Here is a 15,123-nt window from a genome sequence, read left to right on the forward strand (position 1 = left end):
CGCAGCCCACCCCGCAGCAGCCCAGCCCGCAGCAGCCCAGCCTGGGACCCTCTCCAGGGAGGCGACCTCCTCCCCCGCCCCCGACGTGCACTGGGCAGGGGGGCCGCAGGAGGACACCACAGACGCGGCCCCAGCCCACAGACCCCCAGCCCGGGGCGGGGAAGAGCACCCCAGAGACCCCGGGCTGTGCTGCCCCCCCCGGGGCAGTGTCACCTGGAGGGTGCTGGAGGGCACTGGGGCGGGCAGGGTGCAGCCACCTCCTTCCTGCCCCGGCCCTCAGCTCAGGGCCCCCCCAGGTCCCCACAACCTGCGAAGTTAGGGGCACGCTCTCCCGGTGCCACGCAGCCCCCCGAGTCCCCCACTCTTCAGCCCCCCGCCCTGCTCCCTCTGCCTCCTCACTGATGCTCATCGAGAGGTCCATCTGAAGTCACCCCCAAACCAACCCTCAGCCTCATGGCCCGTCCTTTCCCTGCGAGTTCCCGGGGCCTGACCCCTGGCTTCCCAAAGACCCACTGAGGACAGGGCCCCGGACCCTGAGTCAGACCAAGGGCTTGGCCAACAGAGTGAGGGGAGGACCTCCCCCTCCTCTCAGTCTCCCCTCTCCCCTCGAGTCTTCCCTGGACACGGTCTGCACAGCCACACTCTAGAGCAGCGAGAAGGGGGGGTGAGAGCGGCCACAGAAGGCCTCTCTGGTCGGTGCAGTTGTGACCAAGGGGGGGCCCTGCAGACAGGAGCCGAGCAGAGGCCAGAGGCCGCCTGGCACCTGTGAGGAGGGCCCAGGAGGCTGGGCCCAGCCCGTCAAGGCGCTGACTGCCCAAGGAGGCACGGAGCCTTCCCCTCACCCACTCCTGCGGCCCCAGGGGTGCTGACCGCTCCCTTTGTCCCCAGCACACCCACGGCCAGGTGGCACCACGCCAGCCAGCGTCCCCGGTTCTGAGGCTGAGTCTCGGAGTCCGAGTTCCTGGTGTCTAGTGAGCAGGGGCCACCTCGCCAGAGCCTGTGAGGAGCTGGGGACCGAGGCACTTAGGCCGGCCCAGGAGCCTGAGCACCTCTGAGGGGCCCAGCCCCAAGGAGGGAGGGCAGCTTTAAGGACAGTGGGCATTCCAGGGCGGCTGCCGCACACGGCCCGCTGGACAGTCAGGGATGGAGCTGGGGGTGCCCCCTCCGAGGCTCCCAGCGGGGGGTCCTTCCTGCCTTCCCAGCCCCCGTGGCTCAGGCGTCCCTGGGCTTGTGGCCCCTTGTGAGGACACTGGTCCCTGGAGTTATGGTTCCCTGGAGGACCCAGGGGGACCTCAGCTCATGCCCCCAACTTTGTCACAACTACACCGACCCTGTTCCCAAGTGAGGTCACGTCGCGGGTTCTGGGGCTGAGACTGTGGACACATCTGGGGGCTGTCACCCAGCCCCACAAGAAGCAAAGGCCCTCCAAGCAGAGACTCCTCGTGACCCATGCAAGGCTGTGGGGGGCAGAGGCGCAGCCCCAGGTGGGAGCACCCCCACCCTCAGGGGCTGAGCCCCCACGTGCTGCTTTGAAGAGTGGGGGCCCCGTGGCTGGGGCGAGTGGTGAGGGGAATATGACAGCAATTAAAGCTGAGTGGACCCCAAACACGTTGTGGGGTCAGGTCTGGGTGCTGAGCGTGGACTTGAGGGTCCGGAGAGGTGCAGGGATGACCCTGGAGAGGACGGAGGGCCCAGCCCCCGGGGCACCCCGCCCTGCCCCCTGTTCACCTCTGGGCCCTGGGTTGGAGTTGCTGGGAGACAGTTGCCAGGTCGCCACTGTGTCCCAGGCAAAGGGCTCACCCCAGCTTGTAGGGCAGGTAAGAGGGGCAGGTGGGCCAGCAGCAGGGGCCCCAGCTGGGCGTGAGAGTCTGCCGTCCTGTGCCTCCGCCTGGCCACCAAGGACCCTGTTGGCCCTCTGGGACTCTGACCAGGAGCAGAGAGAGAGAGGGAGGGGAGGGCAGGGGAAGGGTGCCCCCCTGCAAAGGGCCCATGCCCCCTGGGCCACGGCGAGTGGGGCAAGGACCCCAGGGCCGGGCCAAGGTGGACGTGCCCCCCGGGGGTGTCGGCCCCTCGGGACACGCTCCTTCGCCCAGGACGAGACCTGTCCCCCACCCTGCTGACCCCTCTGGGGACCCACGTCCCCGGGGACAGCCCGCGCCTGCCCGGGAGGCGCCGACCAGTCAGGCGATGTGAGCACCGCCCTCGCCCCACGCGGCCGGACGTGTTTCTGGGAGGGGCCGGGCCCTAGCGCGGCCTCATTCCGCTGGATGTTTTGGGCAGGTTCGCCAGGGCCCTCCGTCCACCACGCCGCAGCGCCGCTGCCTGCCGGTCTCTCCGTCTGGCCAGGTAAAGGTTGTCACTTCTGTTATACAGGTTTTCGCTCAGCCCGCCCCAGCTCCGGCCGCCCTTGCCTGCGGACACAGCACACCCCCGCCCCCCCCCCGCCTCTCCCAGCGTCACCTTCTGTCTCTGGGGTTGGGGTTTGCTCTCCGGAGGCCAAAGGCACAGGCCTGAGCGCAGGGCAGCCCGCAGCCGCACCCCCCAACTCTGCCCAGCCCCGCACACAGCACCTGGGCCTGCCCAGGCTTTTGTTTGTTGATTTTGCTGAAGAAGTGATGACTCATGGCCTTCTTTTTTGTGGAAATAATAAATACCTGGCTAGAAAAGCCACACAGAGGTGGGAGGCAGGGTCTCTACCACAAGCCCCTCCCCACCCAAGGCCACCTCCCCAGGCTGCTTCTGCCCCTTGCCCCTTGCCTCCAACCCCCCTGCCCCCTGCACCTGCACGGCGGGGGGGTGGCTGGCCCCTCACCACCACATGCTGCTGTCGTGACCTCAGGCATTCCCTGCCAGCTGGCTCCGCATGCACCCCTACAGCCCCGCCAGCCCACTGCCTGCGTGCGCTGCGGGGGGCCCCACCTGCTTCCAGAGTGCAGAGCTCAGCTGCAGACGGGAGACGACTGGGAGGGGACCCCAGGCTCAGAGCCTTCCCCGGGAGCCTCTCTGAGGGCCCCGGGGCCCAGCCTCTGCTCCCGGAGTCTGTGGCCCCCGCACCGTCTCCGGGCACACCTTGGGCTCCCCGGCTTCCAGGCCCCCCCCGCCATGTCCTCCTTGCCGGGTGGTGACCAGCCTGTGGGGCACTTCCAGGCCCCCGGGGGCTCCTCCCACCCCGACCCCAGGGTGTTCCAGGGACCTTTCCTCCCGTGTTGTGCCCGCCACATCTCCTTGTCCTCCTGCTCTGTGTCTGTGTGTCTGTGTCCGAGCGAGTGAGTCTGCGTGTCCATCTCTCACCCCTGGGGCCTCCCTCCGGGGCCCGCTGGCGCAGTAGCCGCTCACTGGGCGCTGCGGGAAGGCACCGGATGTCGGCGCCCTGAGGCCGACCCTCCGTCCTCAGCAGGGCTCCCAGGGCCTGCTGCCCGGCTCTGGGGACCAAGCCGGGAGGACGCTGCCGGAGCCCTCCCGTCCGGGCCAGGGCGAGGCTCCGCCCCCTTGCTCCCTTCCTGAGCGGCAGCTGAGGCCCTGGGCAGCATTCCTTGGGTGACCGGCTGGACACCCCCACAGCGACCGGCCTCTCGGAGAACCCCTACTGGGCCCTGGGTGCAGGGGCTGTGGCCCTCCGTCCCGCCAGCCCAGCATGCTCCCCTCCCCCTTCTGTGTGTCCAGCCCTTCAGATGTCCTCGCCCCCCAAGCCGCCCCCAAGTTGGGGAGGGCCCGTGAAGGGACAGCTGGGACGTCCCTGAAAGTTCCGAGGTGATGGCCGGTGCTGGATGCCAGGCCCGCTCCTGGGGGCGGGCCGCCAGGAGGCTGCCAGCTCCTCAGTGCCAAGCCCCCTGGGACACAGGGTGCCTGCCCTCTCCCTCCCGGCCGCCCCTCCCAGCGCCTGAAGGCCGGACGGCCCCTCCTTACAGGCAGCGCCGTGGCCAGAGGGTCCGCTCCTGCCAGGGAAGACTCGCCCGGGACAGACAGAATGCAGAGCCCTCCTTGCCCCTGAGGGGCACCGGGCCCCACGGTCACCATGGAGACAGGAGCCGGCTACCCCTGGAAACCCGAGTCCGAGACCCCAGGAGGCGTCCCTGCCCCGGCAGGAGGGGCCTGACTGCATACCAGGTCCGGGGGCTGGGACAACAGGCTGCAAGAAGGTCCCACCGACCGGTGGGGGCGGCATCTTCCCAGAGGTGCCCCCGCCGCGGTGCCCCCGCCCCTGCGGCCCACAGCCACGCCCACTGCTCCGTCCAGCGCCGGGGGCGGCGCCCTCGGGCCCAGGTCAGCACCAGGAGAGGCAAGCGGTCAAGGGTCGCAGGGGTCTGGCGGAGCCGCGTCCGGGGACCAGGTGAATGCAGGCCTGGCACGGCCCCCTGGGGCCCGGTGCCCCATTCCGGGGGAGGCGGTCTAAGAGGGGGACCACACTCAGCCATGGCCCGGGGTGGGGGCCAGAGGGCCGGGTCTGAACGGCAGCGGGAGGGGAGACGTCTCCTCTCCACAGCCTGGCGGGCGGTCTGCTGCCCTGCGCCCAGCCCCTGCCCAGGGCAGGGGCGCCTGTCACCCCTGCCTGACATGGGTCACCCGTGACGTCATGATGGACATTGTGACCCCGCCCTCCTGAGCCTGTCCCCGTGCCGTGTCCACCCCCAGCTCCAGCCTCACACCCCTGCCCCTGGCCTGTGTCGAACTCTGCCCTGCAGGTGAGGAGGGGCCCTGCCCCCTCCGAGGCTGACCCTGGACAGTAGTGGCCGTCCCTGCTCTTCTAGCAGGCGTGGCCGGCTCAGGCCCACCGGTCAGGCCTGTGCCTGGGATGAGCTGTGCCCAGACGGGCCGGGGGCCGTGGCCGGAAACGGGCGGGAAAGGGTCGGCGGGCCCAGAGCACACCTGGGACCGGCCGTGGGCCGGAATCTGAGTGAGCACCCCCTCATTCCCAGGCTGGGCCCATGAGAGACCAATGGGGAGCAGCCACGGGGACAGGCTCCTGTGTCAGCTGAGCCCGCCGGACCGCGATGCAGGTGGGCTCCGGCAGGGCTGGCGGTGGGGGGGGCGGGGGGGCGCGGGGCGGAGCCTCCAGCCAGGTCGGAGCCTCAGACCGCCCGTCTGCCCACAGACCCCCTGGAGGACACTGTCGCTGGCAAGCCCCGGGCCGCCCTCCTGGAGAGGCACCTGCTGGCGGGGGAGCAGCCACCGCCCAGCACGGGCTGCGGCCCTTTCTTCTACATCGGAGGCACCAACGGGGCCTCAATGTGAGTGGGGGCTTCCAGCCGGACCCTGTCCACTGCCCCCCAGGGCCCAGCCCAGCCTCAGCCAGGTCACCTGAGGTCCCCTTGTCCCCCCTCCCTGTCATGCCCACCCCTCCCCCAGCCCCTGAGGCCCCAGGGTCACGGCCGCCCCTCTGCACCCCCAGAATCAGCTCCTACTGCAAGGGCAAGGGCTGGCAGCGCATCCAGGACAGCCGGCGGGGCGACTACAGGCTCAAGTGGTGTGAGGTCAAGTGTCGGGACAGCTACGGCAGCTTCCGGGAAGGTAGGGGGGCGGGGCTCGGGGCTCTGGCCGACCCAGAGCAGGGGGAGAGGCCCCGCCCCTCCCCGCCGGGAGCCAGGGGGCCTGGGTGGCCGGGTGGCACCGGCCAGCCGCATGCTGCCCGGGACCTTGCTGTGCAGGTGAGCAGCTGCTGTACCAGATCCCCAACAACAGACTGCTCACCACCAAGATCGGGCTCCTCAGCACCCTCAGGGAGCACTCCCGGGTCGTCAGCAAGACGTCGCCGAGCGCACAGGCCAAGTACGCCCGCCCCGGGCCCCCCGCTGGGCACCGCCAAGGACCCACCATGCACCCACCCACCCTGCCACCCCAGCCCCCCAGCCCCCCAGCCCCCCGGTCCCTGCGCCACTCATCTGCACACCGTCCCGTCCGACATGTCTGCCAGTCACTGCTCCAGGCGACCCTCTGTTCCGTCCACCCGCCTACACCCACCCACCCATCTTCCCAGGGACCCCTCCTTCCACCCCCGATCTGTCTCCACCCCAAACACCTGCCACCCATTCCACCCCCCAGAGCCCTTACAGACGCCCACCTCGGAGCCACCCCTGGGTGTCCCTCACTTAGTCATTCACTGCCCACCCCCATGCCTGTCCTCACAGACCCTCCACACTACTGTCCGCCTGCGCCCTCTACCCAGCACGCAGCCTGAGCCGCTCACGGGCTCACCCGTCTGGTGTCCGCCTGTCCACTCTTCGCCCAACCATTTACACGCCTGGCCACCTGCCCGACCACTGTCCACCCCCACCAAGCAAGCAGCCCACCTCACGGGGTCACCACGACACCCTCTTCACATCAGCTGATCTAGCTGTCCACCTCCACCCTCCCCGCGTCGGCCAGCAACTCTCGCCTGTCCCCCTCCGGGCACCTGTCATTCTCCCACCTGCTCCCACCCCAAATCCACTTACCCACCCACCCACACACCCACACCCACCGACCTACCTCGAGGCCCCCCCCACTCCCCCCTCTCCAGACACACACCCGTCCGTCCCCCACACACGGTGGAGGGGACTCTCAGGCCAGGCCCTGTGTCCCTCTGGGGAACGGATCTGGAAAGGACCCAGCACTCGACCTGGAGGAGCCCCCGTGGACGAGCCCGGGATGCCTTGGGCCGCAGGGGTAGAGGCACTCAGCTCAGCTGGGAGGGGCCATTGCGTCCTAAGTTCAAGGATGGCCTGGTGGTCGATGGCAAGGCCCGGAAGGGCATCCCGGGCCAGCGGAAGGGGCCTGGACCAGCCCGGAACACTCAGGAACCCGCGCTGGCCGGCGGCATGCCGGGCACTGTCCAAACTGACCTCTCAGCAGTGCCTGAGCCCTGCGGGTAGCACAGCAGCGGAGGAGGGTGCCGGCGCGGAGCAGGGAAGAGGGGGAGGGGCTGGGTGCAGGTGAGCAGCCTGCAGAGGGGCCAGGAGTGCCGCAAGGGTGCTTCGGCGAGGGAGCAGGGTGCAAAGGCTTCCTAGAGAGCAGCCAGACGTGGGGCGGGGGTGCAGGGGACACAGGGGAGCCTGGAGCCCGACCCAGCTTCCCGGGGCCATGCCCCCTCCAGCCTGCCCCCAGGTCCGGCCACGCCTGCGCCTGCGGCGCAGGGAGAGATCCCTCCCTGCGTCTCCCCAACGCCCTGCTCCCCCAGGTTCCTGAAAATGGAAGAGTTTTTCCCAGAGACCTACCGCCTGGACATCAAGGAGGAAAGAGAGGCTTTCTTCACGCTCTTTGACGGTGAGACGCCGCTGGACGCCAGGCCCGCTCCGGAGAGATGCGTTCCGGGCGGGACCAAGACCGGGGCGTAGTTAGGCAGGGCCCGGCCCGGGCTACGAGCAGGTGGGGGCGCGATTCCGGGGGGGACGAGGGGAGCCAGGTGGGCGGAGTCGTGGCTGTGGGCGGAGTCACAGCTGACTGTATTCGCAGCCGAGAGGGGCTGGTTCAGGCCTTACGGGGGGGGGGGGGGGGGGGTGCTTTCAGGCTGGGGCGTGGCCAGATTCGGGGTGGGCGTGGCCAGGGACTTGGCTGGAGGTGGGCGGGGTGGGATGGGAGGGTAGGTGGGAACTAGATTGGGTGCGCGCGGTCAGGACCGAGGCTGCCCCTCATGGGAGGGGCTGGTGGGCAGGGTCCGAGCCTTGGGCGGCCCCGGACTCCCCTGACTCTCTCCACAGAGACCCAGACGTGGATCTGCAAGCCCACCGCCTCCAACCAGGGCAAAGGCATCTTTCTGCTCAGGAACCAGGAGGAAGTCGCCGCCCTCCAGGCCAAGATCCAGAGCATCGAGGAAGACCCCAGCCACCGCAAGATGCCATTCCGGGCGCCTCAGGCTCGCATCGTGCAGAGGTGTTGGGCTGTACACCCCGAGGGTCGTCCGTGGGTGTGCGGGGGGCGTCAGTGGGGCGGGGAGGCACTGTTCTGCCTGGGCACTACTCCTCTGTCGGGAAGGAAGCCCACCCAGGCAGCCACTGCCTTCAAGCCTGCAGCCAGAGCTGTCCCTCCCTCCAGCCCTCTGCCTCTGGGCAGCGTCCAGACCCTAGTCTCGTCCCAGAAAGGTCTCTCTTGGGCTCCCCACCTGCCAGTGTGACCACAGTCCTGTCTCAGCTGCCGTCGGCCACCCTCCTCTCTCCCACGGCCCCGTCTCAAGCCGCAGCTCCCAAACCCCGTGTCTTGAGTCCTACAGCTCCCTCCACCTGGGATCTCCCCTCCCTGCTTCTCCAGGGCCACCCCCCCCCCCTTTAAGGCACAATGTCAGCCCTGCTGCCGCCTCCAGGCAGTCCTCCCTGCCCAGGGGCCTAGTCTCCCAGCAAGAGCTGCAGCCTGGGGACACCAAGGGGCCTGAGACCCAGGGGTTCTCTGAACCACAGGTGGTAAACCCGAGGCCCACAGACCAAACCTGGCCCTCCACCTTGTTTCCACCCGGCAGTGGTGCCGAGCTCTTGGTTAACTGTTAAGGAGCAGTTACATTCATAGAGTCCTGAAATAAATTTGGCCCTTGGAAGGCAACCTCTAGACACCCCTCCTCTGAACTGTTCAGGGTCAGAAATGTCCCCCGACCCACAGACGCGCACACAGCCAGGGAGGGAGCCCGCAGGTCACCTGGGACAGGTGGAGGGGGCACGGAAGAACTGGCCCGGGTTGGGGCGGGGGAATACACACAGGCCAGGCTGGCCGTGTGCTCAGCCCTCGGGTACTGCCCAGGTACATCCAGAACCCCCTGCTGCTGGACGGGAAGAAGTTCGACGTGCGTGCCTACCTGCTCGTCGCCTGCGCCGTGCCGTACATGGTCTTCTTCGGCCACGGCTACGCACGCCTCACCCTCAACCCTTACGACCCCTGTTCCCAAGACCTGAGCGGCCACCTGACCAACCAGGTGAGGGCCCTCCCTGCAGCCTTGGGACAGGACCGCTGCCCGAGCACACAGACCCGCAGGTGGTCCAGCCCCTTAGGTGGCCTGGGCCATCCCCTCCCTGCAGTCGGTGTCACCGGTCCCCTGTGGCCCCCTGCTGGGGACGTGACCTGGAGCCCTGCACCTGGCACCACAGCATGGTTCCCTCCGGGTGTGGGTGAGGCGTTGGGGGGCTAGGAGCCGAGGGGAGGGGTCCCTGTGAGGGCCTCAGTGCAGAGAGCCTGCGGCCAAAGGTCTCTGTGGAAGGTCCTCATGGGAAGAGTCTGGGGGGTCCCCCCCACTCCCTGTGAGGATCAGTGGGGGGCTGGGGGGCCGAGGAGGTCTCCGAGGGAGGGCCTGGCGGCAGGCTCGCTGCCAGAGGCCCTGGGGGCGGGGCCCCTGGGCGCTCCCGGCGATGTCTCCAGGAGCCCTCCCCCCGCCCCCCGCAGTTCATGCAGAAGAAGAGCCCGCTGTACGTGCTGCTGAAGGAGGACACGGTGTGGAGCATGGAGCAGCTCAACCGCTACATCAACAGCAAGTTCAGGGAGCCCAGGGGCCTGCCCAGCGACTGGGTCTTCACCACCTTCACGGTCCGTGCGCCCTCCGCGCCCGCCTCTTGCCAGCGGGGGCGCCCAGGGTCAAGACCCCTTAGGGCGTGTGGGGGGCAAGGGCAGTGTGCCCTCGGGAGCGGGCTGGGCCTGAGGTATGGGACCTCCTGGGGGCGGGGTGCGCCTGTCCTGGAGGAAGAGAGTGTCCCCTCGTGTGCCTGGGGGGGGGGGCTGGCCACCCCGAGGCGTCTCTGTGCGTCCGCCCTCGGCGACAGTCCACGCTCCGCCCACATTCCCTCCAGCCGCGCCCCCTCTCCCCACCCGGCCGGCACTCTCCCCGTGTGCGACGGTCCGTGGTGGGTGCGAGGCGGCGCGTCCCTGTGGGTTCGGCCTGTGTGTTGCGGATGACGACGAGGACGAGCGTCCTTGCCTGTGTCTCCCGGCCCTTCGTGTGTGCGCCTGCGCGAGAAAGCGTTCTGCTCCGATCCGCCGGCCTTTTCCCCGCCGCGGCTCCTCACGGATTCTGGGCCCCAGACCCGTATCAGACGGGTGAGCTGCAAACGTCTCCTCCTGTTCCACGAGTTCTTTTTCACTTCCTTCATAATGTCCTTTTTTTTTGCACAAAAGTTTCAGAGTTAGATGAAGGACAAATGTTTTCCATCTCTTCTTTGGTTATTTATTTGTTTGACTTCACATGTAAGAATCCACTGCTGAATCCAGCATTGGGAATATTTATACACATGTTTTCTCCCGAAAGTTTTTTTAGCTCAGCTCTTACATTTATTTCAGTGGTTGGCCATTTTGGGTTATTCGCTGCGTGGGTGTGAGGTAGGGTCCAAGTGCATCCTTTGGCGTGCGGACCACCCGAGTGCCAGCACCATTTGTCAGAGAGACTGTTCTGGACACGTTGTTGGGTTCTCCCTGCTCTCACAGTCCCGTTCCCGTGGGGCGGGGGGGGGGTCTGTCCCTGAGCGAGCACCACACACCCGATGCCCTAGCCGCCTCCCCTTCCTGCGTGGAGTCGCGCTGCTCGATGGTCTCGTGAGGAACCACCCCCGCCCGGCGCGGACGCATCCCGTCAGCCACGGTGTGTGCTGCGCTCGGGTGCGCTCCTGGGTCTGGGCTGCCGCTCCCGGGGGCTGCCGTGTCCACACGCGTGAGCAGTGTCAGCGAGGGGCGTCCTTCTCTGTGTGTTCCTGTGGTTTGGGGCGTGTCTTCTCTTTCACGTGTGAAGAACACGTGGAAATTTCATGTTAGCTATTTAAATTTTTGGAAGAAATCACCGGCAAGGCTCCCTGTTCTGGGGCTTTTCTATTGGGAAGGTTGGTTTTTATTATTATTATTATTATTGCTACTGCTAACTCAACCTTTATTTGTTAGCAGTTATACTCAGACTTTCTATTTCTTGTTGACTCAGGCTAATGAGTGTCTTTCTAGGAATCTGTCCATTTCTTCTAAGTTGCCTAATTGGTTTAAAATACAACTGTTCATAGCATTCTAGGGACAGTTATAATCCTCGTTAAAATCACGTTCATCTCTGTGCAAGGTCCTCCTTTCGGGACTTGAACGGTTTCTCTTCTCTCCCCGTGTCTTGGCTGGTCTGGGTAAGAGCTGGTCCTTGCCCTGAGCCAGCTGTCGGGTTCGCGGGTTTTTCTCTGGCGTTTTCCACGTTCTGCTCCGTAGATGTCTGCTCTAGTCTGCTGCTTGGCTTTGGGTTTCTCCTCTTTTTCTGGTTTCTCGAGGCCGAAGGTTAGGACGCTGATTCGAGCGCTTGCTTCTCGGTGAACGCAGGTGTTTCTGGCCACGGACGCCTCGGAGCCCCGCCCCCGCCCCGCCCCCACGAGGCGTGAGACCGCACGTGCGGCTGCTGTTTCTGTGGCTGTGCCAATTCCCACGTATTTGTGGGTTTCCCAGTTTTCCTTTTTTTTTTTTTCTGGAAACCTTTGATCCCTGATTCTATAGCTGACGTTAAATAGTTATTATTTTTACGTGTGACAAGGACAGGGGTATGTTGGTTATCTTAATAGAGGAGTTTGTAGTCTTTAACGATACACACTGAAATATTTGTGGGCTTTCCCCCTTCTCCTATTGATGTTTAATTCCATGCCACTGGGGTCCAGGGACACGCTTGTATGGCCCCGACCCTGTGGAAAGGGACCGCACTTGCTTTGTGCCCGGGCGGACCGGCGTCCGTCCCGGAGCGGCTCCGTGAGCGCCCGAGAAGCGCGTGCGTGGGCGGGGCTCTGCAGACGTCTGTCAGGCCCCGCCGGGCTCGTCGTCTCTCCGTCTGCGCGTCTCCGCACGGCGGACAGTGGGGCGTGCAGGTCTCAGCTGTCGCTGCGGATCGGCCTCTGTCTCCCTGCAGTTCCGGCGGTTGTCACTTTCTGCGTTTCCAGGCTCTCTTCTTAGGTGCATCTGTGTGCAAAACTACTACACCTCGAATTATCACTGTAAAATGTACTTTTTTCTTCGTACCCTCAATTTTTGTCTTAAAATCGATTTTCTCGGATACTAGTATAGCTCTTCCGGCTGCCGTTTGCATGAGATACCCGTTCCCACCTTCGACTTTCAGCCTCGCTGTGTCTTTGAATCGGACCCTCACCGACAGCACAGCCGGGGGTTTATGCATTTCACCTGTCCCTGCCTTTCATTTGGAAAGTTTGATTTACATTTAAGTAATTACTGATGAGGTGGGATTCGCACCTGCTGTTTTGCTATTTGTTTTCTGCCTCATAGCTCTGTTCATTTTTTTAAAGAGTTTATTTTTAGACAGAGGGGAGGGGAAGAAGAGAGGGAGAGAAACACCAGTGTGTGGTTGCCTCTCACGCACCCCCTACTGGGGACCTGGCCTGCAAACCAGGCATGTGTCCTGACTGGGAATTGAACCGGCGTTCTTTTGGTTCGCAGGCCAGCACTCAGTTCACTGAGCCACACCAGCCAGGGCAAGGGGAGGCCCTCTGAGGGCACAGGTCCCTTGTGCCCCTCCTGGGCTCCACCCTCCGACAGCTCTGGTCTCCGAGAGGCGAGGTCCTTCCCTGCCCCCATGGTGTGAGAGGCACCACCTGGTCGCCTGCTCCCCCGCCCCCCCCCCCCCAGCCACAGCAGCCTCGCGCTGCTCCCCCAGCCCCTCAGGCACGCTCAGACGCCCCACGCCCCACCCCACGGCACCTCCTTCCTCTCTTCGGCCCTTGCTTGCTAGCTTCTCAAGGAGGCCACGCAGACCAGACCCCTTCGTCCATTACGAAAGTCACCCCAGAGCCCACATGCCCACACCCCACTTCGTGTTCTCCACCAGCATTTGTGGCTTAAGATGCCACGCAAAGTGCGTGAGGATCTCTGGGTCACAGCTGTCTGTCTGTCCTGCTGCTCGCGGCCTGCCCAAGGGCAGACCCTCCTCCTGAGTGCCCGTCAGTCTTGTGCCCGAGCACCTGCCACACGGCCGGAGCCCCGCCTGCATGCCGAGTGAATGAAACGAGAGTGACTGAGTCTCTGCCTGTACACCTGTTTCATGCTCCGAAACTGGGAAAACGTAGGCAGGTGTGGCTGTGCAGGTGAGCACACAGGTGGTAGTACGGTGAGGGCCCAGGTGAGGCTGCAGCAGAGGGGCGTGGCTGTGGCTGTGGCTGTGGCCGTGGCCGTGCAGGGCTGGGAGGTACAGCGTACAGCCAGGGCCTCCGGTGACAGCCGGTCCCCACCTGCTGCCCTCCTGCCCACAGAAGCGGATGCAGCAGATCATGGCCCACTGCTTCCTGGCCGTCAAGTCCAAGCTCGAGTGCAAGCTGGGCTACTTCGACCTCATCGGCTGTGACTTTTTGATTGACGACAACTTCAAGGTGACCTTGAGGTGTTCCGGGGTGGGGGGGCCCGGTAGGCAGGTGCAAGGAGGCAGGGTGTCTGTGCACAGCCCGACCACCCAGACAGGCCCCCCGGCCCTGGGGGGGTCCATAAGGCTTCGCCCCTCCTGCAGCTGGGGCAGCCTCCGAGGCCAGGCCCTCGGACCCTCGGCGTCTCAGCCCCTCGGGCAAATATGGGGAGTGAGGCCCTAGAATAGAAGCGACCTGCCCAGGGTCAGCCAGCTCGCCAGGGCCTCCGCCTCCTGCTGGCCGACCTGGTTGGTGGGCAAGGGTGCTGACCGGTGTTGGGCCCAGGTGTGGCTGCTGGAGATGAACTCCAACCCCGCCCTGCACACCAACTGCGAAGTCCTGAAGGAGGTGGTGCCCCGCGTGGTCGTGGAGACACTGGGTGAGGCCCCCCGCACAGCCCCCGGGGCCCTCCAACCGCCCCCTCCACCGCCCGCCCAGGCTCGCAGGAGCCACTCCACCTTCTCCCCACGCTCAGACCCCACAGACCTGTCTCCCCACACCTCGCCCCGCCTGGGTCCCACCCCTCACCTCCTTCTTTGCCCCCAGAACCTGCACCCCAGCCCCGCACGCGTGATGCTGGAGGGGCTGGGTTCCTGCCTCTCTGGTCTGCCCGGGCCCTCGTGCCTCGCTCACGCCCTCCCATTACGCCCCGCCCCCCCCACCCCTCCGGCCCCCGCCCCTCGCCCCTCTGCCCGCAGACCTGGCGCTGGAGACCTTCCAGAAGAGCCTGCGCGGCCAGAAGATGTTGCCGCTGCTGTCGCAGCGCCGCTTCGTGCTCTTGCTCAACGGCGAGACCGACGTGTGGCCGCGCCCGGGGAGCTCCCGCTACGTCCCCCGACCGCCGCCCCGGATGGCCTGTGAGGCCGCGTCCGCCGCGCCCCAGACCCGCGCGGCAGACCAGCCGGGCGCGCGCAGGCCCAGGCCACCCCGCTCCGCGCAGGGGCACCCGCGGCCTCACTCCCCCGGCCCCGACGGCGCCCCGGACAGCGAACGGCCGAGAGCAGATAGCACGGAGGCGGCGCGGGAGTCCTCCCCGGGATCGGCCGGGGAGGACCGCGAGGGGCGCAGGAGCGAGGACCACCGCGGCTCCTAGCGGCCCTCCCCCGCGCCCCCCCAGGACTTATAAAGGCTACTTTGTTACAAGCGCCTCCTCCGAAGCGGGTCCGCACGGCCCAGGGGGGCGCACCTTTGGGGATTTCCCAGCCTCACCGCCCCCTGCCCCGCCTGTCCTTGGGAGAAGCACAGGGGTGGAGGGAGGGGGTGGTCGGCCCTGCAGGAAGGGAAGATCAGCCCCCACAGCCCCCTGCTGGGCTCGTCCTGGAGCTGCCTCCCCCGCCCCCGGGGGAAGTGGCCAGGTGCCCTCCCCGGCGGAGCCTCGTGCGGCCGCAGAACCCACAGGACCCCTTCCGCTTGGCTCTGTGGTCTCTGATGAAGGGGCCTGGGGTCCCCCTGAGTTCCCAAAGGGGAGGGCTCCCTCAGCCCAGGACCGTTCCTCAGGGCCCCACCCTCTCCCACACCTCCACCCCGGCCGCAGCGCCTGCCTGGGCCCCAGACCCCAGGGCCCTGACTCCCAGCAGGACGCAAGGTGGGAGCACCCTGACAGAGGTGCACGGGGAACAGGGGCCCACCCTCGCCGTTGCCTGGCTGGCCTCACGTTCCCCGTGGGCCCTGCCCCACGGTTCCAGGTGATTCAGGGCCTCTGATGTGTCCAAGCTCCGGACCACTCGGTCTTCATCTCTGTACCCCCGCCCCCAGCCATGCTGCACCCACCCCGGTCCACACCCCAAGGTGCAGACAGCGGCCCTGGGCCCACCCCAGCTTGCGC

General features: G+C 66.5%; 1 protein-coding gene across 2 annotated transcripts; it reads left to right on the top strand.

Annotated features, from left to right (window-relative positions):
* Positions 1-3,751: 3,751 nt before the first annotated feature.
* Positions 3,752-14,502, top strand: TTLL10 (tubulin tyrosine ligase like 10). Of its 2 annotated transcripts, XM_036025150.1 has the most exons (13): positions 3,752-4,330; positions 4,917-4,997; positions 5,093-5,228; positions 5,390-5,508; positions 5,646-5,766; positions 6,571-6,642; positions 7,154-7,239; positions 7,674-7,845; positions 8,701-8,872; positions 9,337-9,477; positions 13,152-13,268; positions 13,584-13,677; positions 13,997-14,502. In XM_036025150.1, the coding sequence occupies exons 1-13, from the start codon at positions 3,754-3,756 to the stop codon at positions 14,389-14,391; spliced, it is 2,283 nt and encodes a 760-aa protein (XP_035881043.1). In that variant the 5' UTR covers positions 3,752-3,753; the 3' UTR covers positions 14,392-14,502. The 2 variants fall into 2 exon arrangements, with proteins under 2 accessions (XP_035881043.1, XP_035881044.1); XM_036025151.1 differs by lacking the exon at positions 6,571-6,642.
* Positions 14,503-15,123: the final 621 nt, after the last annotated feature.

Source organism: Phyllostomus discolor, chromosome 5 (genome assembly GCF_004126475.2).
Source record: "Phyllostomus discolor isolate MPI-MPIP mPhyDis1 chromosome 5, mPhyDis1.pri.v3, whole genome shotgun sequence".
In the NCBI taxonomy this organism is placed as follows: Eukaryota; Metazoa; Chordata; class Mammalia; order Chiroptera; family Phyllostomidae; genus Phyllostomus; species Phyllostomus discolor.

What these genes read in the sequence shown, in the direction of transcription:
- TTLL10 (XM_036025150.1), top strand. Translation starts at nt 3,754, where the DNA reads ATGGCCGGTGCTGGATGCCAGGCCCGCTCCTGGGGGCGGGCCGCCAGG. An exon ending in GAGCCGCGTCCGGGGACCAG is followed by an intron (nt 4,331 to 4,916) that starts GTGAATGCAGGC and finishes CCTCATTCCCAG; the next exon opens with GCTGGGCCCATGAGAGACCA. An exon ending in CAGGCTCGCATCGTGCAGAG is followed by an intron (nt 7,846 to 8,700) that starts GTGTTGGGCTGT and finishes GGTACTGCCCAG; the next exon opens with GTACATCCAGAACCCCCTGC.